Source organism: Sitophilus oryzae, unplaced genomic scaffold, assembly GCF_002938485.1.
Source record: "Sitophilus oryzae breed Bouriz unplaced genomic scaffold, Soryzae_2.0 scaffold_806_pilon_pilon, whole genome shotgun sequence".
Lineage (NCBI taxonomy): Eukaryota > Metazoa > Arthropoda > Insecta > Coleoptera > Curculionidae > Sitophilus > Sitophilus oryzae.
In genome coordinates, this window is record NW_022147424.1 from 34,651 (window position 1) to 60,019 (window position 25,369).

The 25,369-nt window shown below is 31.4% G+C and overlaps 2 protein-coding genes across 2 annotated transcripts; both read right to left on the bottom strand.

The window, feature by feature from the left end:
- Positions 1 to 1,656: 1,656 nt before the first annotated feature.
- Positions 1,657 to 10,166, bottom strand: LOC115888651 (RRP12-like protein). Its single transcript, XM_030908427.1, has 3 exons — positions 9,508 to 10,166; positions 9,203 to 9,447; positions 1,657 to 1,777 (listed from the first exon to the last, which is right to left on the bottom strand). The coding sequence occupies exons 1-3, from the start codon at positions 9,820 to 9,822 to the stop codon at positions 1,657 to 1,659; spliced, it is 681 nt and encodes a 226-aa protein (XP_030764287.1). The 5' UTR covers positions 9,823 to 10,166.
- A 6,007-nt stretch (positions 10,167 to 16,173) lies between these two features.
- LOC115888690 (arrestin domain-containing protein 3-like) lies at positions 16,174 to 21,491 on the bottom strand. Its single transcript, XM_030908479.1, is given in 11 exon segments — positions 16,174 to 16,780; positions 16,850 to 16,940; positions 18,515 to 18,629; positions 18,771 to 18,894; positions 20,095 to 20,178; positions 20,249 to 20,418; positions 20,664 to 20,832; positions 21,067 to 21,176; positions 21,237 to 21,307; positions 21,381 to 21,473; positions 21,476 to 21,491. Coding segments are annotated over 11 exon segments (1,104 nt in total). The 3' UTR covers positions 16,174 to 16,719.
- Between the last annotated feature and the right edge of the window lie 3,878 nt (positions 21,492 to 25,369).

A 25,369-nucleotide genomic window follows, 5' to 3' on the forward strand; every position in this document is an offset into this window, starting at 1 on the left:
GTAGGATTTTATACCGGATAAATAAATAAAATTGTCAATAAATATCAAAAACTCTATTTATTTTTTCTTTATTTTTTTTAATATCAAAAAAATATTTTTTTGATAAAATGATTTTGTGTATTTAAAGCTAATATTTGTTTATGCATTATCAGAAATCAATACATATATATTTCGGTAAATCAACTTAATTTTTCTTGAAATACCTATTAAATAATTCTAATTAACATCACTTTCTATACCTTTTCTCGAAAAATAAGTTATGAATTTATTTATGTAAAGTTTGTCTCACGAGAGAATATCTGACAGTGACAGTGAGAGACTTATATTCATAATATGGTGTGGATTTTTAAATGTGATTTTTTGCGTCCCCTCTTACTAGTTAATTTTAATTCAATCTTTGAATACTTTGTCTTTATAAGGCATGCAGTTCGATTGGTTTGCTTATCGACAATCAAGCTAAAGTATAAAAATTAATATTCCTACTCCAGATGCTTGTTAAGGCCGATTTAATCGCGTTTGTTCTAGTCGCCTGTGACACTGTGTCGCTTCATTTGTTTATTCATCTGTCGTACCGAGTGAAAACAATGCAACCCTTTTATCAGGCAGTTAATTGTTTGGACGTGTGTACAATTGTTGTTGTTGTTTTCTTTTTGTTTTGTTTCTCTATCTAAAGAGTAGAAAGGCTATAAATTTTATTGGTTAATTTATTATTTTTGATTTTCTTAATGATTCTAACATGTATAGTGCGGTAATAAGTTAAAAAAGTTGAGGGTTTCAAGGTATAGCAATGCTCCTGAGGGTATGTTCTATCTAGACATCTGAAGACATGAATGGGGTTTCTTGTAAACCTTCAGAGATTGTCTTCAAAGTCCTCCCACTTAGGTGCGCATCCACCAAGAGACAGAAGGTAATGAGAAAGCAAATGATATAGCTAGAAAGGACACTAACTGGACCAGAACCGTTCTGCTTCCCAAGTGGAAATTCAAACCGGAACTCAAGAACTTGGAAGACTCCATCCGCAACCTGGAATAGAAATCCTGCAAACGGTCTAAGACACTCAAAGAAGTTTCTCAAGACTTACGATCGAGAAAAACTCAAAAAATTTTCCTTGATTTAAGTAAGAACAATGTCTCAGCAGATTGAAGCTGAGAAACAACGGTGAATGCAGATTCTGTAGGGAAAATGGGAAACACCATTGTTCAGTTTTCTGAGAAATTTATTAGGTTGACTGTTTCTTCAATATTGGGGATGCTTTATCAGGATTCATCTTCTTCGCGAGGATCTTCGATCATTTTCACAGACTCTACATCGGTTTCTTCTTCTTCTATCTCACCGATCACTTGACTGGACCTAGAAGAAACTTGCTCTTCTTGTTTCTCTTGTTCTGGAGATTTAGAATTATATGTACCAAGCTGAAGTTGAGAATTTTATCTCAATTTTGTTGAGGTCTTGAAGAAATACTGGTAGCATTATCTGCCTCGAAATCGTCGGTGTTGTAGGATGTCTTGGACGAGTCTCTCAGTTTCTTCAGCTTGGTGTTGTGGAACTTCAACTCTGCTCATTTCAGAGAGCGTTATTTGAGTTTTTGGTGGAGGTTCATCGCTGTTCGACAGTTTCCTCCCTCTTTCTCGCTAGGTATCTTCGAAACAATGCTCTTCACTTTGGTTTCCAGGTGCTCGAGGCGCGTTCTTCGTGCAACAGCTTCTGGTGCCATTGTAGCAGTTCTTCCATAGTTTTGCGACGTTTGGACAAAGCTTGTTCGCGCAACAACAGTTTCCTACAAGAAATCACCGAAATTGGCAGCGAATCAAAACGATGTCAAAAATGGTGTCATAAAAGGCATAGTTTCAATGAAGTTTTCACAGTGACAGATGTTCAAATTCTTCAAAAAATTTTGAAACTGTATTTATTGATATTGTAGATGTACTTTTAAAAAGACTTTTATACAGTATTTGATAAAAAGTTCCCAAAAAAAATGGGATTTTTTTATAATGAAATATTCTACAGGGTGTGTCTTAAATAAGAGCAAGACTCACCTTCAGTGATGAGTGAGTCTTCGTACCATAAACTCTGGTACGACTGACTTCGGACATGGAAAACTAACCTCTTTGAAACCTGTCAAGGTCCTGGGACTATAAGATGAGTTATAACTCAAGAAAAGGGGACACAATAGATCTGTAAGGTCGCGATGATTAACCCATTACGTTCTACTGCCTGATTACTGTGGAGGTTTTGCTTGCCCGTGCTCCCTACGCGCGCCAGTTTAATCGCACGGTTAAAACCGAGCAAAACACCCGAAGTGTATGGGTGCCTTTAGTTGGCGAAAAGAAGAGAAGCAAAACGAGGGGAGCGAACGAACGAGTGCTGTAGTGCGTCGGGTTCAAGGGATCCCCGGGTCGTTACATCAACCAGCACGGACTGTGTACGAAATACGAAGACTTGTTGTTTAGAGCGCCGCAGCCTCGAGACTCGGGAGAATAATATATACCAACTGCGACCGATTCTCGGAAAAGGATCCAAGTCTAGACCGGAGGTCGATCGGGAAGTGTAGGGCGCGATAAATGCCACGATGCCGTAGCCTATATACCATAAGATCGAAAAAAAAACGGCGTCAAGACGGTTGGGAGATCGATAATTTTGGCGAGGTCAAGCTCTAGACGTCATTTATTTAACCCTCAACTGGCGTGGTGGGGTCTAGCGGACCCCAAGCAAATTTTGAGGAAGCATTAATTGAGTGGTTTGATGAACAAGAGGCTTCAGTGAGATGAAGATCATCGAGACATTGATTTTCTCCGAAGAGTAACCATAACTCCGGTTCTGAATATATCTTACTTATAGAAGAGAGAAAATCGAATAATCAATACCAAAAAAGAAAGAGATGTGGTATATGTCAACGAAGAAATGACAAAAACACAAAAAAATCTCATGAATTAAATGTGCACGATCCATGTGCGGCAAATGCAGATCCTATATTAGCATGAACTGTATTTGAAAAAGTTAATGTACATTCAAGGTTTGCAGTTTTGTTGAAAATAATTTATGTTTATTACTTTAGTTTCACATTTCAGTTGTTTGTACTTTTAATAATACTCGTAAAATCATAAAATATATATGTTTTTAATTTCTATGGGTCTCTTTAGCCAAGTTATATTTCTGTTGTCAAAAATTCCTAAAAAATGCGTTTTACTTTATATTTTGTGTCCGTTCTTATTACTTTGTTGAAAATTGATGGAAGTGTTTGTTCGCAAGTTTGAATATATTGTAAAACAGTGTTAAAATAACAAGCTTTTATAAAATCATGTATTTTTAACTGAAAAAACTGGGTCCGTCGGAGCACTCCAGCACGCCAGCGGTACAAAAATGCACCACGCCAGTTGAGCGTTAAAAAATGACATAAAAGCTGTCAAAATTAACACTAATTCTAGAAGAATTAAAAAGTAGATATACAGTATGCCCCGGGTTGTCTTTACAAGAGGAAAACTTTTGATTATTTGACATTTTGAGAAAAATGCATTCTCCATAAATAACGTTGCTTTATTCTAAAATGGTTAATCTGTTTATACTTTTCCAAATTTCCATACCGTTTTAGAGAAAATTAAAAAAACATGAAAATAGAGTCAAATATTATATGGGAAATGCTATCGATCGTCATTTCATGGCCTATCGCTGACGCCAGTTTTATTCGATCATACAGTACTATTTCATCCCTTTGATAGATTGTTAATTTGATTGTTATTGATAAGAATTTTAATTATAACGTTATATTTTTTGCTGTTTGAAAATGTTAAAGAAGCACAACATTTATTTAGTTTAATGCTACGGAAAGGGTGATAATAGTTACAGGGAAAATGTGATACCTACTTTAACAACAGCAAAAAATATGACGTTAATCAAAATTAATAAATATGTGCATTAAAACTCCCTTATAAAGTATATACTAACTTATTACGAACCAACGGTTATATTTAAGTATTGTTTTTTGCGTGAGAATAAGGAAATGCATCTTTTTTTAGCGAAAGTAAAAAAAAAATAACAATTAGGCAATTTAATTATTATCATCTTCTTTCCGTAAATAAAAAATTTGTTCAATATACTCTAGTTTGACTTTTTTCTTCTTAATGAAACGCCTCATTCAAATTAAAAATTAATTCAAATCATGACAAGATTTGAAAAAAGATTTTCTTATAGCTTAGTTTTTCTTTGGAAACCATTAAAGTGCTTTGTTATTATTTTTCTTCATTTCAACATTCTTCTCACGGATTTTTTGCAACAAATCTTGAAACATTTTTTCTGTATAGGTCAGAGAAAAAAAAATTATTATGGTCACGTAGAAAACCCATAGGTACAATTAATACATTAATCTGGAAGTTTAAGAGCGATTTTTAGCATTTTAAAACGTAAACAACAAAGTACAAGTTAGCTTGGTCTTATGTTGGATGAGCGTATGTGTGTTAAAGATTACAGACGGAAATATGCGCCATATGTAAAAATAAACCATTACTGCCTGTACTGGTAGAGAGAAAATAGAAAACAACTAGTTCAAAAATAGCCGATACATAAATGTTAAGACTTACCTTACTAAACGAAATATTTTTTGAAGATAAAATGATATTTCCTCTGAATAGTTTCACCTAATTTATTTGTTTCCTCTGGCACTTTAGATTTTTTTGAATTGGAAACTGATGAAATTCTTATATTATTATTATCACTGGAGTCTATGTGGCAACCACCACGCCGAGAAATGTTTCATTATTAGGATGGTGGGTGGTCTAAAGTGTGCCTCACTGGGACGATAATTTTGAGGAAGCATTAATTGAGTGGATTTGATGAACTTAAATAGGCTTAAGTGAGATGGAGATCATCGAGACATTGATTTTTTCTCAGAAGAGTAACAATAACTCCTGGATTCTGAATCTCTTTACTTATAGAAGAGAGAAAATTGAATAATCAATACCAGAAAAAGAAAGAGATGTGGTATATAGCCGAAACCATATGTCAATGAAGAAATGACAAAAACAAAAATTTCATGAATGAAATGTGCACGATCCATGTGGGGCAAATGCAATCCTATATTAGTACGAACTGTATTTGAAAAAGTTATGTACATTCAAGATTTGCAGTTTTGATGAAAATAATTTATGTTTATTACTTTTAACTTCACATTTCAGTTGTTTTGTACTTTTTAATAATACGGTAAAATCGTAAATATATGTTTTCAATTTCTATGGGTTTCTTAGCCAAGTTATATTTCTGTTGTCAAAAATTGCTAAAAAATGCGTTTTACTTTATTTTGTGTCCGTTCTTATTAATTTGTTGAAATTAATTATAAACCATTTGTTCACAAGTTTGAATACATTGTAAAACAATGTTAAAATAACAAGCTTTTTATAAAATCTCTTCATCATGTATTTTTAACTGAAAAATAAATTGGGGTCCGTGGGACCCCAGCACGCCATAAGCGCTACAGAAAAAATTCACCACGCTAGTTGAGGGTTAAAAGACGAACTAAAAACCCTTTTCTACGATTTAATCATCCTGTATCTCTTCTGCTTTAAGTGATTCCCTTTGTAATGTTCATTTTGTAGGAGATACTGAAAATCATCGATTTTTGAAAGTCTTTGATACCAAAATATGTTTTAGAATGTCAACAAGAGTATGAAGCGGTATATTGTGCTGGAAATTTAACTAAAATAACTCTTTGGTTTGTTTGTTATCTCTTAAGAACTTTGTCAATATCGTAGAAGATAAAGATTATATATGCGTATGTTTATATTATATGGCAGTATGCCAGAATACCTACAAGAACTGGTAGGTTTAACATAACATTATACAGGGTTGTTCACCACATACGACACGGGTATTGTAGCTAAACGATTTTCTAGATTTTTACAAATTGTAAGTTTTGGGTTTGTTGAAGGACTATTAGAGCTACAATTTAAAAATATTTTTGTTAAGATACCAGAGTGTCCCAAATAAATAAAAATATCAAAGTTGTATTTTTTTAAATGGAACACTCTGTATATTATTGCATTTTTAGTTTCTACGATTAAAATAAAGGTAAATTTGATTAAGGTTTATTACACTTAAACTTTGCCGTTTTTGAAATATTTTCAGTTTTGCGAAATTGCAGTATAAATTTTAAGGCTTCGTTTCTCCGAGGATATCAAAGTTTTTAATACTAAATATTTACTGAAGTTTATTTATCGATCAGTTATTGTGTTGCAATAATAAAAATTATACTACCTTATACAGAGTGTCTAAAATTTTATTTTAAATAATTACTAGATTTAAACGGCAATAACTTATTTACATTAAATAGAACACCCTGTATATTTTATGAGAACCAGATGCACAATTTAATTGTCTATCAAATTGTATTATACCACTTACTTATTATTCTTCAAGTTTTCGTAGAAAATGCATTTTCTTATAATTTAGACCCCATTTATCAATATACCCATGGAATATTGACATTTTAGATTGTTTTTAAAACAACAAATGTACAAAATGTACAGGCTAGTAATATTATCGTTTTTAGTAAAACGATAATATTACTAGCCCATTTGTAATTTGTATGCAAAAAGAAAACTATTTAAATCTTTATAAAAGAGTATACCATTAATTAAATATACCACCAGTATTTCCGCCCAAATACTAATTAACTTTATTCTAAATAAATGTGGATTTAAATCAGAAATCAATATAATAATAAGTTATGAAAATGAACGTCTCTGTTGTTATAAATAGGCATTTGTCGAAAAATTAAATATCATTTTTAAGGTGTTACTTTTTAACACACTGTCTAATACACATACATAAGTCAGCTTTTTAGTATTTGGAGCAAGTATTATTAATCAACGGAAACAGTCAATTAATGTAGTTGAATACTGGAATCATATTAATTGGTCCTCTTTAACAAATATTTAAACAGTTTTTTTAATGAAATAAACGAACTATATCGACAATATTAGTATCTGTACTCTTTAAAAATTTGGGTCATCTTTAGAAATAATCTAAAATGTCAGTATTCCATGGGTATATTGATAAATGGGTTCTAAATTACAAGAAAATTCATTTTCTACGGAAACTTGAAGAGATAGGTAAAAAATAGTAATACAATTTGATAGACAATTAAATTGTGCATCTGAATCTCATAAAATATACTGGGTGTTCCATTTAAATTAAACAAATTATTGCCGTTTAAAGCTAGTAATTATTTAAAATTAATTTTTAGACACTCTGTATAAGGTAGTAAAGTTTTTATTATTGCAACACAATAACTGATCAATAAATAAACTTCAGTAGATATTTAGTAATAAAAACTATGATACCCTCGGAGAAATGAAGCCTTAAAATTTATACTGCAATTTCACAAAATTGAAAATATTTCAAAAACGGTAAGGTTTAAGTGTAATAAACCTTAATCAAATTTACCTTTATTTTAAGCGTAGAAACTAAAAATGTAATAATATATAGGGTGTTCCGTTTAAAAAAATACAACTTTGATATTTTTTATTTATTTGGGACACTCTGTATTTTGTAAAAATATTTTTAAATTGTAGCTCTAATAGTCCTTCAACGAATCCAAAACTTACAATTTGTAAAAATCTAGTCGTTTAGCTACAATATTTCGTGTCGTATGTGGTGAACAACCCTGTATTTATGGGGATTTATAAAATATAAATAGGGTATAGCCACAGTATAGCCTAAATCTTGTTTGGGATATTGTATATTTTAAATTGGATCTATTTTTGTGGTGTCAGCAAATTTTTATAGGCTATTAAGGCAATGGAAAGGCAGATGAAAAGACCAAACAAGGCTGATCAAATCGAATCATTGTGTTGTTCTATTCTTAGCTATTCCATTCATAGACGTATGTACATAGAAACAACTGCAAGGCGCCGGGTATTAGATATACACGGCCAAGTATGTTATTGCGATGGAATAAGAACAGCAAATTATACAGGATGTTGCCGATAACGAGACCAGCCTGTAATTTATCTTTCCAAGGAGAAAGTCAGAAAGAATTCTTCGTTACGTGTTGTTTCGATTTTATTTTGATCATCTTTATTTGGTTCCCTCCATCTTACACTTGGTCAAACTGCTATTTCTGCTAATTTTTAATAATTTTAAGTAGGAGAAGCAATTTTTAGAAACTTAATAAATTAGTGGTTTCAATTTTTGGTACAAGTTTGTTCCTCTAATTTGAATGTAAGCATTCAGAACGTCAAAATTAGTGGTAGGAATTTTCAATTAGTGGAAAAAGTTAACAAAAATCCGTTTGCCAAAAATAAGCTTTTTACGTCAAGCAGTTTAAGCAGAATCGTGGTTAAGAAATTACCCAACTTTTTGGAACACCCTGTATGATTTTTTAAAAAAATTCAAAATATGTAAAAAAACCAAATAAATTATGCTTGTGCAAGCGTTTTCCCGAAAGACTAACCGTTTTTCAAATAAAAAATATTGTAATATTTGAGGGGCGTTTTCACCCTCTTGGAATTTGAGATTCGAGAAACCCCTCCTGATCGAACCTCTACACCCCACAGTCAATTCGTTTGCCAAAAATCAGAATCGTGATTACTCAATGGTCATATTTTATGAAACATCCTGTATAAATTTATAAAAAATCTTAAAATATGTAAAACAACAAAATAAAATATACGTGTTTAAGAGTTTCTCCGAAACTCTATCAGGTTTTTAACAAAAATATTTTAATATTTGAGGAATTAGTTTCACCCCATTAGAATTCGAGTTTGACAGTTAATTATTAAAATATAAAAACCAAATGCTCAAAAAAAAACTGTATGATCCAACAAATTTTTTGTCTTAATATGCTCTATTTACAGTAATCTTTCTAAGAAAACAAAGAAAAGTGTGAAATTCCGAGGTACCTAAAGTTTACTAGAACCATTTTTTTATTATTTTATATATTTTTTTAATTTTTGTTTAGGAAAAAAAGATATATAAAATAAAAAATGCCTGACGCACCATGCATACCCTGTAAAATATCCAATAATTTTCATTTTGGATCAATCTATACAAGTAAAATACTTGAAAAACTGCTTCAGACATAATCAACAAGTTCGAAGTTTTTTTATGTCAGCACTAATACTCTTTTTTCTTTACTTTTCTGTTATTTATACATTTTTTCTTAATGTTACAGAGTGTGTATATTAAAAGTTAATTAATTTAAAATATTTACCTAAACTTGAAGGAATCCCTTAATTCAGCTAATGTCTTCAATGCATCCACAAACATATTTGAACAATTTGCCCCCGCTACATCGAACATAACTCCAATAATATGCAATACTTGACTCCATGTATTATTGTATTGATAATTAAGGCACGAATGGATAATATTAAAACACTTCTCTAATTTTGAAAAATGTTTTTGAACTGAATCTGTAGTTTCTGTTGCTGGTCCAACAATATCTTTTAAAAGGACCTATAAAAATAATTACTGTGTAATTTTGAATCTATCTAACTAAGATTTTAATGTATCTACCTCAAGACAATGTGTTGCTGCACTAATTACATCACTTTTTCCAGTTAACCACAGTTCAGAAACAGTAGTAAAAAATTTAGGCAGTAAACTCATAGCGATTGAAATATCTATATCAGCTAGATGAACATGAGCTTCTTGCATTACCAGTAACCAAGCCAATGTAGGTTGTATATCAGTGCTCCCTGGTTGATATTCATACAAAGCTGCGATTAATTTACCATTTAAATCACCAGAAATCACAGCTTGTTGTGAAGAGAACAGTGAGTGCATCACTTGAAGACCACAGGATGTAACAATAGGATAATTTAAAGTCATTAGTCTCAATATAGTTTCACAGGATTTTTTTATATGTCCTTTACTAAAACTTTGTATAGTTTCTTTCAATAATCCTAGAGTATGCAGGATGGTAGTTTGCCCAGCTTGAATAGATTTTTTGCTGGAACTACCTAAAATATCTTGACAAAATTCTGCACATTTGTCAGCTGGAACATTATGAACCTGGTTGTTTAAAAAGCATGGTGCTTTAACAATGCCTGCTACAGCATTTTGAGCTGCTTTCCGCCATTTAGGTTTCGAATGAATACAAAAAGGATTTAGTATAGCGTTAAAAATTTGTTTGGTCGTGTCGTGACTCCATATTGCCGCTTCTTGAGCCCTTAAAACTGTAAGATTCCTAGGTTGATTTATAATAACGTTGTTCTCTGTTGAAAAGTCTTTAATATGAGCAACAGTTTGAGTGTAATATCGTTGAAATGTTTCCCTAAGCACTGCATCAGGCACTGTTTGATTCCAATATTTAAAGAGCCAGAACTGCTGTTATTTTGTTCTTCTGTTCTTTCTTCGTTGTTATAAATTGTCTCCAAATGGTGAGGAAATTGAACAGTAATACTCCGTGGATGTTTCTGATCCACCGTTTTGTTTAATTACCTCAGTTATGGCAGCAAGAATAGCAAGCATTTGCTTGTGTAACGCTGAATCCGCATGGAAAGTCTTCATAAATTTGTTATAAGACATGTTGCTACAATCTGACCACTCCGATGCAAAGGATTGCATGGATTGGTATGAGCTATATGATCCCAAACTGCTTTCAGATCCATCTTCAGTAGGTTCAATGTCCATTCGTGTACTTTTCACACTATTAAACATTTGCAGTGCATCGTGTTTTTTCAAAGTGTCAGTCGTTAGAGAGCTTGGTCCAAGATTTACCTGGAAAAACCTACTTTTAGCTTGATCTCTGTATTTCTTCGTCTCTGGATTTGAACTAGAGCTCTGCCCTTTGGCCCATCTTTTCCCTTTCGTTTGCCCTTTTAGTTTGCTTCTGAATCGGCCCATTTTTCAGTTTTGTCTATAATAAAATCGTTTTTAAAGCATATATCTTTACGCATATAACAAAAGCCTTGTATATATAATTTTTATACAATTGTACTTACATTTCTGGCTAATTATTGTAATTTTCTTCAAGAACAATATGATTTTATTATCATTTGTATTAATAATAAAAATCCATTTAAAAATCTTAGGTTAAGATCACTACACGTGCCTAAATGTCAAAATTAGAGTTGGGGAAAGTGTATCGAAATTTTGGAAAATATCGATATTTGGTCAGGAATATCTAGGGAGAGGCTTGTAAAAAACTAACGTAAAAAAGGGTTTCGACGTGTAATAAACTAGATCACTTTTTATTTTATATTCGTTATTAGCAATAACGCTTTTAACAAAATTAAATATCTTATCTACGTAATAAATTAAGCTAAAAATTAAATAATACACATTTTTACACAACCATTTATTAAAATTATATTAGTTTTAACAATAACAATAAATGTATATTTATACTAAATATTATATTTTCGTTATTCCTACGTTGTGCTACTTATTTATTTTTGTAAATATAACTGTATTGAATATTTTTTCATGTCAAAATTAGTCAGAAATTAAAAAAAAACGCTTAAAAAAATATATAGGAATCTCCAAACTTTATACTTATGTTGTTCAATGTTTTCACAACTTTTAACAAGTTATTACAAATAATTATGTGTATAAAGATTTTTTCTTTAAACATTTTCTTTGTTTTTGCATAAAAAATACCGAATCATTGAAAACTGCGTCAATGACGTCTAGAGATTGACCTCATAAAAATTATCATCGATTATCAGGTTTCCCCAGCCGTCTTTGACACCGTTTTTTTTTCGATCAGACGGTATAATTTGTCTATAAACTATAGTAAATTTATTGGTAACCAGAAATTAACAAGAATACCAAATTAACAAAAGATTATTAATTGTGTATTAATAATTTTTGAACATTTTAATATATAGAGACGATGAATGATAACTATACATTAACTATTACTTCTAAATATTAAATTAATACGTTTACAATCCATTTCACAAGGAATGTCTATTAAGATCAATATGTACCTTCAATTATGTAGGATAGAGGTAGAGTAAGGCGGGGCAAAAGTCTGATGTTAGTTTTCGATAAGTGTAAACTTTTAAAGATATCAATTCAAATTTTCACAAATTTATATATGACTTTCTTAAACCTTCCTCTTTACAAGTTTACAAGAAAAACCTGACAGAATAATTAATCACATTTTATTGGCTGAAAAAATTTAGAGTGTTGAAAAATGGGACTTTTACACCCCATAAATGGGGCAAAATCCTAGAAGGGCAAAGTCTCACTAGTAAAAATATAAATCATTTAGTGCCACACCCTGAATTTAAAATGTGTCTGATTCGTTATTCAATCTTCCAGCAAAGATACCTTCTTTTTCTTTTTTTATTTTCTCTTCTTCAGAGTCTTGAAGCACTTTTCTTTGTCTTCGTTTATCTCCTTCTAATTTTCTCTGACGTTCCTCTTCCAGACTTTTTATTCGAGTAGATGTTAATATCTTAGATTTGTGACTCTTGCTTTCACGACGATATTCTTATTTTGGATAAGGAACTATGTCCTTGAGTTGAATAGTTTTTTTCAATTGTGGCTTCCAGGTTAATTAGAGGCACATTATCATCTTCATCTGAGAGTTGAATGGACATCACTATTTGTTTGTTTATTTTGAACATATAAACCCGATGTTGATGGTTGTGATGAAGATTCTCAGTTAGAGTAGGAACGTGTGCAATTGGGTTTATGGCATGTTGTGGTTGGTTGATCGGTTACGCTACTTGGAAGAAAGTCTTCTTCAAACTATGTTTGTCGATAGGCCATATTCCGCTTTAAAGTTTCAAACCCTTTGACGGCTCTTCAATAGACGCAGTTTTCATACGCTTTTGCAAAAAGTCCCGCCACTTGATATTGTGTGATTATTCTGCCAGGATGTGTGCTCATCCATTGTTCACAATAATTACCGCGGCATGAATCGCTAAAACGAAAACTGTGCGATCAGGGGCTGCATTTATGACTGGAATGTGGGGAGTAGCTTAAGATAATATAATTATTTTTTGCATAAGGTTACCTCCGAAAGAAATGCGACGAATGATTTATCTAATATTAATAGAGACTGATTTTCGGCAGACGATTCTGACATGTTTCTTGAAGTGTTTTCATTGGACAAATAATTCTGAGTTGACATATCCTGACTCAGAGACGAACAATGTAGCTTCCGGAATGCATCCATCCATAAGCTCAGCTTTAGGACGCTTTCGAGGAAAAATTAGTGCCGGTGGAACGTACTTTCCACTGGCGCTCATGTAACAAATTGCCATCACAGTCTGACCTCTTTCTGCCGACGAAACTAGAAACGCATCGTTTTCCTCTAGGTGTCAATATCTCAGGAGTTTTGTTTGGCACGGTCGTGATTCCTACCTCATCGGCATTAAAAACACAACCTGCGGTAAAATTTATTTTTGTAGTTATGTCTTCTAAATTTTGAAAAAATAGATCGACTTGAGCTTTATTGAAACCCATTATGCGCCCCACACTAATTTCTTGGGGGATTCTGAGTGAAAACTTGTATCTTTTGGCCGAACGATAGCGCCCAATTCTTTCTCGCAGTTTTCGTTTCCTTATTAAATTTGTGTTGGATCCTATTCCGTTCAGCAAATTCATAAGCAAGACTTCTAAGCCTTAAATATGTCAATCCATAAAATCTCGCATCCATTTGATGGCAATGTTCAGCTAGGATATTTTCTTGTTCTGGCGTAAAAGTCGATTTGAACTGACCCAAATGTTCAACTCCAAACCCCTTCTTCATTCTTTTCCTCAAGCCAGACTCGTCAACCCCAAAACTATCTGCAATCCTTTTTCGAGATTCTCTTCCGCCATTCTCTTCTGAGCTTCATTAACCATGTCTTGAGTTATAGGTTTTCTAGTTGACTTTCTTTTATATGTCCTGAAAAGAGGGGGTAAAACTATTATTTATATTTAAAATGACCTAATAGTTTATACGGGGCAAAAGTCCGGAGTCGGACATTTACCCCGGGGTAAAAGTCCGACTTCGGACTTTTGCCCCATATCGACTTTAGGACTTTTGCCCCAATCGACCTCAACAATACAGCACATTATTACTAGAAGAATAAATCAATGCCCGCCAAATATTTATAGGTTAGGTTATGCCGTTAAGAGTGGAAAATACTTATTATGCACTGCGTTAATATCGTTCATAAGTTATTGTCGCAATCACACTTTAAAAAACAAAAAAAATAATAGGAGACTGTTATAAAAATGTACTTACCTCATTTTTTCCGACAAACGCGATCTAATCAAGACACAAAGATAAAGAAGGAAAAATCAAATGATGATTTCCTTAAAAGTCAAGCCGCAGCGACATCTCATCACCAATGCCCGCAATATTAGATGAAGGACTTTTGCCCCGATAGGACTTTTGCCTTACTCTACCTCCCTACCCTCGTAAATAAAAAACATTGAATCGTTAATCGTTGCCACAAGGGATGTTACTACCTAAAAATTTGGCACGAAATTTAGTACATTTAATATGAAGGAGAATGTTGCATTATTTGTAATTTGCCTGTAATATTTAATTTTTAAATAATATCGACCTTAAATAGCAAATCTTTAGTGAAACTTGTGTTGTATAATCCTTTTAATATTACCCCCAGAGATATAGTTATTCAAATTTTACCTTAAAATATTAAGCGTACATGTAAGATACTTTGTTATTATCTATGTCTACACGCTAAAGAAATAACAACTGTACAAATTAATATTATCATCAACAGGAAGCCATTCCATTTTGTCTATGACTTTTAAAAAATTTGTTTAATTGTTTACAAAAAAATATTTACTTAAATTATTTATTACCTTCTTTTTTAATTCGATATATTAATTGCTTTTTTATTTAAATATATGTTTAAAGTCTATATTAACATTTACTTACTGTAACTTTTATTATTATTATATTTATTTTTATCTAACATTTATATTTTGTTATTTATGTTAAATAATAGCCATGGTATTTTTATTTTGGCTTATATACTCTATAATACCTATTCTACGTTAAAACGATTAAAAATATTAAAGTCTGGTAAATTTTTCTATGTACTATTGTTGTAATTTTCTATCTATATAGTTTTATATTTTATAAAAGGAATATTCAGTCTACATTATTTCAAATAGAAGACTATAGTTCATATCAAATAAACTTTAGTCGTGATTAAGCTTGACCGGCACAGCGTTGCTCACTTTTACTTATTTTCTTTTAATCAAAATATTTTAGGAAACAAAAATAAATTAATTATAAATATATAAACAGGTTTTATATCTACATCAACAAAACTCACCTCATTACAACAGCACTTAAGGGATATAAAGGGCCATTACTACCGCTTTTATATTCAAAATATTCTAATAAGGTTGCGATGATTTTTTTGCAACGGTTATTAAGCTATTTTGTACATTTCGCACTATAAAAGGTGCTAAAAAGAATAATGTCCGACTGCTAGTAAAAAATTTTAAGCTTAAAGTATCACAACACAATTCATTTAAACCAAGAACCTGCAATACAAAACTAAAGTGTTAAAACGAATGATAATGTCAAGAAATAAATAAATGTGGCAACTTGACTTTTTTACGCTTAGGCTACCACCTGAATCCCCAGCGGGAGATTTTAAATTCAGTTAGTCAATACCCGGCTGAACACTAATCCAGGGTTGGCATAAATTTAAAAATCGCGCCCTGGTTACGTAATAAAGTTTACTTAGTATCGGATATATATGTTTACTTATTTGGACTTAACAATTCCTAAAGTATTTTTTAAAACGTCAAGAAAATAATTTAATATTATGTGCAAATATAAAAAATACAATCAAAGTATTCCGCTTTCACAAAATTCTTATTTCCAGCATAAGAAAATGGCGTTTCTGACGTTTTATACATATGAGTGATGTTTTTTTCGTATAACACAAGAACGATCTGCGTTGTACCTACATGTATACACTGTGAACAAAACAATACTAACAGCACTTATGTTTGTCAAATTTCTTATTAAAAATAGTTTTTGGTCCACAGGTAAACTTTAAAATAATAACGTCATATTTTTACAATTTTAATACAACAAATTTACATCAAAGTTAGTATTTATTTATTTGACACACGATAATTGCTATAGACGTTGCGGTACTTCATAGTTCATAAGACAATCGGTTAATCCTTAGAAATGACACAAACTATATTAAAATAATTTTTTAATTATAGTACTAACTTTTCAATCAAAGTAACATGCTATAAGCATGTTTAAACAATCTGTTTTGTAAAATAAATTAAAATACCGTACGATCGAAAAAAACTGGCGTCACAGACGGCTGGGGAACGATGATCGATGATAATTTTGGCGCGGTCAAGCCCTATACGTCATTTTCTTGGCCTTAAGAAGGTTGTAATTTATTTTTTTGCCGAGAAAAAATATTTTTTCGGAAATAGATTTATTTATCTGGGGAAACGTTCTTTTTTTTAATCTTTCTATAGTCAGTGCTTGGTCAGTGTTTTTCTATAATCATGGTGGTCAATTTTTAGTAGTGTGACGTCCGTAGATTGACCTCGGCGAAATTATCCTCCAGTCCTCTTTGACGCGTTTTTTTTTCGATCATATGGTATATCACAATAATAATTTTTAATATGATTTGTTGTAAGTAAAGAAAATGAATGTAACGATTTATAGTACTCAGTCTTGAATAACTTACGTAATTAGACGTAGATTAACTAAAATTGAGTTGAAATACCCTGTAGATCTGGATTATTATTGCCTTGATATTCTCATTTTTCGTCCGATTTGTCTACTGTGACATAAACTGGTTTATACAAAACTATAGGTTCCCTGAAATATTCAATAGTTATCAATTTTAGTAATATACAAACTAAACATTCATTACTGATCTTGCTATACCTTAAATAATGTTCATTTCCATCATATACTTGACCCAGCAAAAAATCGGGTGCCAAATATTGACCTCCCTCCACATGAGAACACGCATGTTCTAATAAAATATTAAATTAAAAAAAAATAATATCTAAAAGTCATAATACTAAGTTCTAAATATAAAGCTACTACTAAAATCTGTCCAACGAATCAAGGAAGATTTCGACAGAAGACTGATCCAAAAAAAAGACAGAAAATACTATTTAGCTGTGAGTTAAAATGACAGTTGGACAGACTATACCATCCTGGACAATTCATTTGCGTGGTCTGTATTTTAATGCATGCGACAGGGATAAATATAAATGACCGGTTGACAGACAGAGAGACAAAATAATAAAAACGGCATACAGTGTTGCCAGTTTTTACGTTTGTAGGGAAACGTAAACTACTGAAATGAAGATAATATATCTAAGCTAAATATAATCCAATTACAGCTATAATAGTAAAATGAGTAACTAATTGTGAAAAATAAAGTTCCAACCCTAGATGCAACATTTTTCGTAAACGCCGTCCAAAATCCGGCAATACCGCATAGAATAAATATATCAACCCAACTGTTATCTCTTTTTAATACATTTGATTTTTCATTAAGCTGTCTACATCACTGTCTTAAGCTTGATTTACACGTATCCGTTATCCGTTGATCTAAGATTCAACGATGCTCTGATTGATCATAGCGTTTTCGCGCCACTTTTCATCCTTAAATTTTTTACTCCAGCCCGTCAACGGAGAAAAAACGTATGATAACGGACGTTTTGACACTTTTTTGGCAAATTTAATCTAACCTTAATAAAAATATAATAGAAAAAAGGGAATTTTAAAAGCGCTGGTTCTTTAATATATCTCTTGCTATGCCTGACTAAAGTGCGTGTCGTCTGGCTGCCGGTAGACTTCTCTGCGCATCACATCTGTACAGGGTATCCCATTTTCGTATGTTTTATGGGATTTCTCGTTTATGAGTACAGATACAATGATGCGATTTTCATATTACTTTGCTACTTTTTTATGAACTAAATATGCTACAAATAGGTTTGTCCTAACCTCATAGTTTCTGAAATACAGGGCGAATTTGTGATGCGCAGTAGTGAACACATCAATGAACAGGCACGAAATTCAATAAATTTAAAACTGCGTAATTTTCTAACGAATCGAAGTCTTTGGTTTGATTTTCATGCATCGATTTGTCCGACGATACGATGATACGATATTAATTTTATTGGTTGAATTTAAATGCTTCGGTGGTTAACCGTTTCTAACCAATCGAAGTCTTTCAATTAACCAATCAAATCGTATCATCTATCGTCAGACAAATACATGAAAATCAACTTTACGATTAAATCAGACCACACGGTTTTAGCCGGAAAGATCGGTATAAGTATATAACAAAAATATAAGTGTTTTATAGATAGCAAAATAAAACACTAAATCACCACAATACACGAAAACACTTTTACTTTTACAATAGACGCGCGTTTCTCTAACCATGTTAGCATCACCAGCAGATGATCAAGTCTCAAAAAAGAGTCTTGATCATCTGCTATTGTTTTATTTTGCTGTGTAATACCAAAGGTTCCAACTCCCAACTGTAATCGTTTTATAGATAATTAGGAAATTTATATATCATGTACTTACCATATTTTATAACTGGATTCTTATCGCTATTTGGTATTCTAAAAGGAACAGTACCAATGGTAACCGGTAAACTGACAGTCACTAAGTCTGGTTCTTTCAAAGTGTCCAGGCTTACCTGCATATAGAAAATATTAAATGTAGTACTCAGATTTTTTTTGCGTCTCTCTCTCAGTCTTTTTCTCCCCTTTCTCTCTATTTCTCTTCCTTTTTTCTCTGTCTTTCTCGCAGACTATAGAATAGAAAATTATCCACCTACCGTTAATACGTAATATATCTGGATCAGTCGACAAATTCCTATTAGAGTGGTTGGCACAGGAGGAATCACTAGCACGTTGCTACTGTCCCATTTAATTCTTTTCTGAGCTTTAACAGGATTTCCTCTAAAATATATATATTTTTTAAATTTATAGGATTAAAATACAGCAAAAATTAAGAATAAGTTTCTGTAAATGGTGGTTTTTTAACCTGACTATGTAATCTGGGGTGAGTGTTAAATAAGTGTAAATATTTTTAAGGCTGGTAGATTTCGATAAAAATATTTTCTCTTTACCGTTTTCAGAGCCAATTTCCAAAATAACCAATTTTTTGCTAAAATTTTGAGAACCACTGGATATCTTTTTTTGGATTTTCTTTCTTGTAAATTTAATGTACGACTTGCCATATTATCAAAGTGAGTTTTAACCAAAAACTAAAAAAAATCAATTTATTTAAAAAAAAAATCCAAATTTAGAAAAAATTCGCGAGAAAAACCTCATGATCCTGTTTTTGGGGTCGAAATATACTACTTAATTAAGACTCACCCTCATATAAGTCGAAATTATTTATATTGCTATCGTTGAATGAAGAAATAAGATGCGCAACCTTATGGGCAATTTCGTGGCACAAAATGTATGAGATTTAGTTTACCACTGCGCCGCTGCGCGCTGAAAGTTGTTTACAGCGCAGCGGATAAAGAATACTGTCCTGTAGTTCTGCTTTCAGTCGACAGAGTGAGTGGTAGCCGGAGAACGTTGCCAGAACTACTAATTATCCGTAGATTTACAGATTTTGGGTATACGTTAATAATACGGATTTTCTATCATTAAACAATTTAATATAATATTATATAATTAAACAAAGAACGGCGTCAAAGTTGGCTTGAAAATCAAGATCGCTGTATGTTATTTCATATGTAAAATATTATGGTAAATGTCAATAATCGTCATTTCCAAGCCAACCAAACAACTTTTCTCGATCATACGACATATTCAGTACCTATAAAAGAATTTTTATTTTTGTTGTTTATTCTATGTTTAACACGAATAAATTTTCAATACATAAACGCGGATTTTTCATCAAATATTTTCGTCAAACATTACAGATATTACACATTTTAATATGGCAACATTGGATATTCCTTCGCTGGCCGAAGATTAGAAAATAAATGTTTAATATGCGTTGACCGCAAGAACGATTGGTCTCCACCGTACGGCACATGAGACGCGAAATCAAATTAGCCAATCACCCATTAGGTTTGCACTGGCTTTTAATTCAACAAAATCAAAAAAAGATTTCTATATCGAAATACTTTTCTGGCTTACCTATATTCAAAAACTACTTGCTTTTGGTCCTTTGAAGCTCCCAATACGCCCCTATCTATAAAGTACTCGCATATTTGCTCTAACCTAAAACATTTCACCGTTTCATTATCCATTAGTTTTACTTACTAGGGTTATAGATAATTGAGAAACTCACCTAACTCGTAGTTTTACTTCTTCTTCCCCCTGATTGTCAATGGTAGCCTTTAGTTTGATACTTTCCCTGCAGACGTAAGCAGACCGTTCAAGGACACATCTTAGAGAGACTGTACCCTTTTTGCAACACCAACAACACGTAGATCTCTTACTTTCCAGTATAGCAGGTTTCTGTAACATAGAGAAGAACTATAGTTTGTCCAGCGAAAGTTTCTATCACAGTGATGATTGTTTATTGTCTGTAATTTCGATTCGGACATGGAGAACTAACCTCTGTAAAACCGTCTCAGATACTGGCTTTTTTCAAAGCCCTGAGACTGTATGATGAGTACTGAGACTCAAGAAGGGGGGACATAACTTCATTAGTTAGTATTGAATTAATCTATGAAGTTGTTTATTCTGGTACTTATGCTTACCAAATAATGTTCGTCCATACAGTCTATATGAGGCCCTATAACAGTGAAGTACTTCATGCCCTGTGGGGGACTTGCATACGGTATATCTATGGTAACTTTGAAGTAGTACCGGATCTGGCCGGGTCTGCTCTCGAAAGAACAGGGTAGGTTTGACTCAGGAAGAGAAAACCTAGAATAAAGAATCTATAGGTATACATTTCATTGTATCAACTGGATATAACATTCAATAATTGTTGGTCGAACTATATAAGCCAAAACGACGAAAGTATCGTAAAAATGAATAAATAAACATAAAGCCTAATAAAATATTCTGTATCATCCTAATATGTTCTGCGCAGTACGAGTCTCATGGACTGCGCATTACATGATTTGAATAAAGTTGATTTAAATAAAAAAAACTTACTTGAAAGGAAACTTATGAACTCCCCTAGGTAATATCGGTATGGTAGACTCTAAATTCTTTTCCCCCCATATTGTTTGACGCTGATCGACAAAGTACTGATCTTCTTTGACCTTCGAAAATATTTTTTTTTATATTTTATTGTCAAAGATGTCAGTAGTAGTATAACTTACAGTTCTCCGATCTCCAGATAACAATACCTTCCATTCTGCATGTGCTTTACCTCTTAGTATAACTCTAATAGCTAAAAAAAATCGAAAATTTGTTTTTGAAAATTAGAATAAAATTATTTTTATTATTTTATTATTAAGACTTACTTCTTAATTTAAAGTTTTCTACAGTGTCCAGGATAACTGTACCGCATATACTCTCCCCAGCATAGTAGTGTTCTTTCTCTAATTGTATATCAACTCTCTAATGTAGTCCATTATATTATTTTTGCTAATTCAATGCATTTAGCTGGTTTAAGCTAACAGAGCTTTAAGCTACCTGGAGTACTTTATTGTTGTAAACATTTGTTCTCAACCATGAAAAAAAAATCATACATATCTTACCTATAGAAAAATGAACGTATCCTAGAATATCTTTGACACAAAATTTGTAAGAAAATTTTGCAATTCAACATTTACTCGACTTATAAAGAATTTTAGCTACTTTTTGACTTTTTTGTCTGCTTAATAAATCCAGGTAAAGACTCTCTTGATTCGGATATTTTCGTATGTCAGCTGTTTTTCGGTTGGTTATTGATTAAAGGAAAGGAAAAACGCACGCCCGCGTCTGATTGGTTATTTATTTGCGGTGATTTCAAAATAAATAGGAATAAATATAGAAATATATGGGTTTTCCATTAATATAATAAACAGAAGATAGTAATGTGTTTGTTTAGTTACGTTTAATATTAAGGCTCGTACACACATAACGTTCTGTTTGTCAGGTAAAACGTTTTAATGACTAGTTAGTTAGTAGTTTTTATCAATAAATAGCATTGTGTTTAGTAAGTATAGTTGAGAAGAAAGAAAATCTCTTGAAATTTTACTACAAAATTGTATTTTTATGGTTTAAATTTTGAGATGTTCTATTTTTATTTGTTGAATATTAATAAAAAAATATAAAGTTCTTGATTATTATTTTAAAATCAACCTTAGTACCTATATTATACAGGGTCGCTGATATGTATGAGAACGGTCGATTATTAGATAAAATATACGAGGTACCGCAAAAAGTTAAATATAAAAGTTATAGGGTTTTACATTATTAATTTTGAATTGAAATATGCAATTATATATATATATATATATATATATTATTGCATATTTCAATTCTTCCTTCAATTTTAAGCAATAATCGTCATACACATAATGTACCTAAATTACCTAACCTAACCTAACCGAATTATGAGGTTCTAATTATAAAATGTTAAACGAAAATTTTGTAATTTCCAGGCTTGATATAATATCATTTTATACATCCATAAATGCTAACTTGAAAACGAATGTCAAATATTATTAGGTATCATAGTTTCCGCAGAATGGCAACGTTAAATGAAACCGAACACATCGAAATTAATTAAATCGAATTGTTAAGTGATCTTTTCAAAAGTCAACAACTCGGAAACGGTTGGTGTGAGGTACATTGTGTGAATCGCGATTAGGGTTCCATTTAAAAAAAATAAACTTTGATGTGCGACGACTTTCTGGTCCACCTTGTATACTTAAGTTTATTACTCGCTAATAGACCTTTAAAAACCCTATAACTTTTATATTTAACTTTTTGCGGTACCTCGTATATTTTACTTAATAATCGACCGTTCCCATACCCCCATATCAATTAACCCTGTATAAATAAAAACCTGCTGTTTGAAGAAAATCTATTTAAGAAAAGCTACCAATTTCTTATAAAATTATTTTATTATAAAAAAATCACATATAATAAAAATACACTTGGTAATGAAAAATATAATAGTTTATAAATATAGGTGTTCTTTTTTTAATTCGTCAAACCTTAGGTCATAAAACATGATTATTACGATATTGTCATTAACTCTAAAAACATAATAATATACGTTATAAAACGAATACAAGCAACAAGCTAAATATATAAAGTATATACCTACCTATATAAAATTGTACAAAAATATGCATATAAAGAGTTTTTAATTTCTTTGAAAAAATATTTTTAGGCACTTTAAAAAATGTATTATTTAAATTTTATATTTTATAGCCTTTTAGTATGGCTTACACTAAACGATTTGATTTTTTGGGCAGTATAGTTTAGGATTAAGTGTATCACAAATATGTTTTATAAAAGTGTATTACGCTACAGTCAATTGTTTACGTTGTTCTGCCATTTTTTCTTTTGTGCTGATCCAGACCGAGGCAGAATCATAGTTTCACTTTTGTTATAAAAAGTCAAAAGTGGGGGGTGCAGTAGAAGGCCTTGATTATATGAGTACGAATCCATTCTGTAATCAAAAATAAACCAATCAAAAAATCTATTATTTTCCTTTGATTATCATCCGTCAAGAGATTTTGTGGTTAGACATTTTTTAGACGCTGTGATTTATAATTGAAACCACTAATTTCGAGATTCTGGCTTTATACCAGGGTTGCCAACCGTGCTCTATTCCAGAGGACAGTCCCTTTTTAACCCTCTGGTTCTCTATTTTTGATTTTGAAAATTGGTAACCCTACTTTATACTTAAAAATTTACTAAAATACTAAAGAATAACGAAAATTACTTAATATACTAAAATTTACAGAATATCCTATTAATTTTAGTTGTATTTTTTTTACCACCAATTAATGGAATAAATTAGTGGTCGCAATTACCGTAGAAGTTTGTTCCTGTAATTTCAAGCATTTAAAACGTCAAAATTAGTGGTAGACATTTTCAATTAGTAGAGAAAGTTATCAAACTTTTAACTTTTCCACTAATTATATTTCAAAATTTGCAAGAAATGTCATTTTGGCCTTTGATTATTTTTCGTCAAGGGAAATCGTGGTTAGAAATCAAAAGTTGATTGTTTTATAAGCTAAATATTAGGCTTTATTTATGGATACAACTGACTAACGCAAGTTGTTGCTCTAAGAATATTTTATTAATTTTAATTGTGTGTTTTAGACACTGTGAATGATCGTAAACTAAAAAGTATAAACTGTAATTGAAACCACTAATTTATTCCATTAATTTCGAGGTTCTGACTTTATACCAGGGTTGCCAACCATCCTCTATTACAGAGGACAGTCCCTTTTTAACCCTCTGGTTCTCTATTTTTGATTTTGAAAGTTGGTAACCCTACTTTACACTTAAAAATTTACTAAATACTAAAAAGGAATAACAAAATTATAATATAAAATTTACAGAGATATCCTATTAATTTTAGTTTGTATTTTTTTGACCACCAATTGGTGGAATAAATTAGTGGTCGCAATTACCGTAGAGAAGTTTGTTCCTGTAATTTCAATGTAAACATTTAAAACGTCAAATTAGCAGTAGACATTTTTAGATAGTAGAAAGGATTATCAAACTTTTAACTTTTCCACTAATTATACTTCAAAATTTACATTTTGGCCTTTGATATACTAATATACTTAATACTAAAATTAACAGAATATCCTGTTAATTTTAGTTGGTTACTTTGGGTATTTTTTAGACCACCAATTAGTGCAATAAATTAGTGGTTTTCAATTAGCGTAGACGTTTGTTTCTGTAATTTCAAGCATTCATAACATCAAAAGTAGTAGACATTTTTCAATTGGTAGAAAGTTATCAGAGCTGCTTTTCCACTAATTATACTTCAAAATTACATTTTGGCCTTTGATATACTAATATACTTTAATATACTAAAATTAACAGAATGTCTCATTAATTTTAGTTAGTTAAGTTGGTATTTTTTAGACCTTGCAATTAGTGGAATAAATTAGTGGTTTCAGATAGCGAACAGACGTTTGTTCCTGTAATTTCAAGCATTCATAACGTCAAAATTAGTGGTAGACATTTTCAATTAGTAGAAAGTTATCAAACTTTTAACTTTTCCACTAATTATACTTCAAAATTTGTTTGGCCTTTGATATTCTAATATACTATAATATACTAAAATTAACAGAATATCCTGTTAATTTTAGTTGGTTAGGTTGGGTATTTTCAGAACCGCAATTAGTGGAATAAATTAGTGGTTTCAATTAGCGTAGACGTTTGTTCCTGTAATTTCAAGCATTCATAACGTCAAAATTAGTGGTAGACATTTTCAATTAGTAGAAAGTTATCAAACTTTTAACTTTTCCACTAATTATACTTCTAAATTAGT

Coding starts and splice junctions, on each gene's coding strand:
- LOC115888651 (XM_030908427.1), bottom strand. CDS start 9,822: ATGACTTTAAATTATCCTATTGTTACATCCTGTGGTCTTCAAGTGATG. Junction 9,448..9,507: donor CAGCAACACATTGTCTTGAG/GTAGATACATTA, acceptor TTATTTTTATAG/GTCCTTTTAAAAGATATTGT. Junction 1,778..9,202: donor AGGGATTCCTTCAAGTTTAG/GTAAATATTTTA, acceptor GATTTCTTGTAG/GAAACTGTTGTTGCGCGAAC.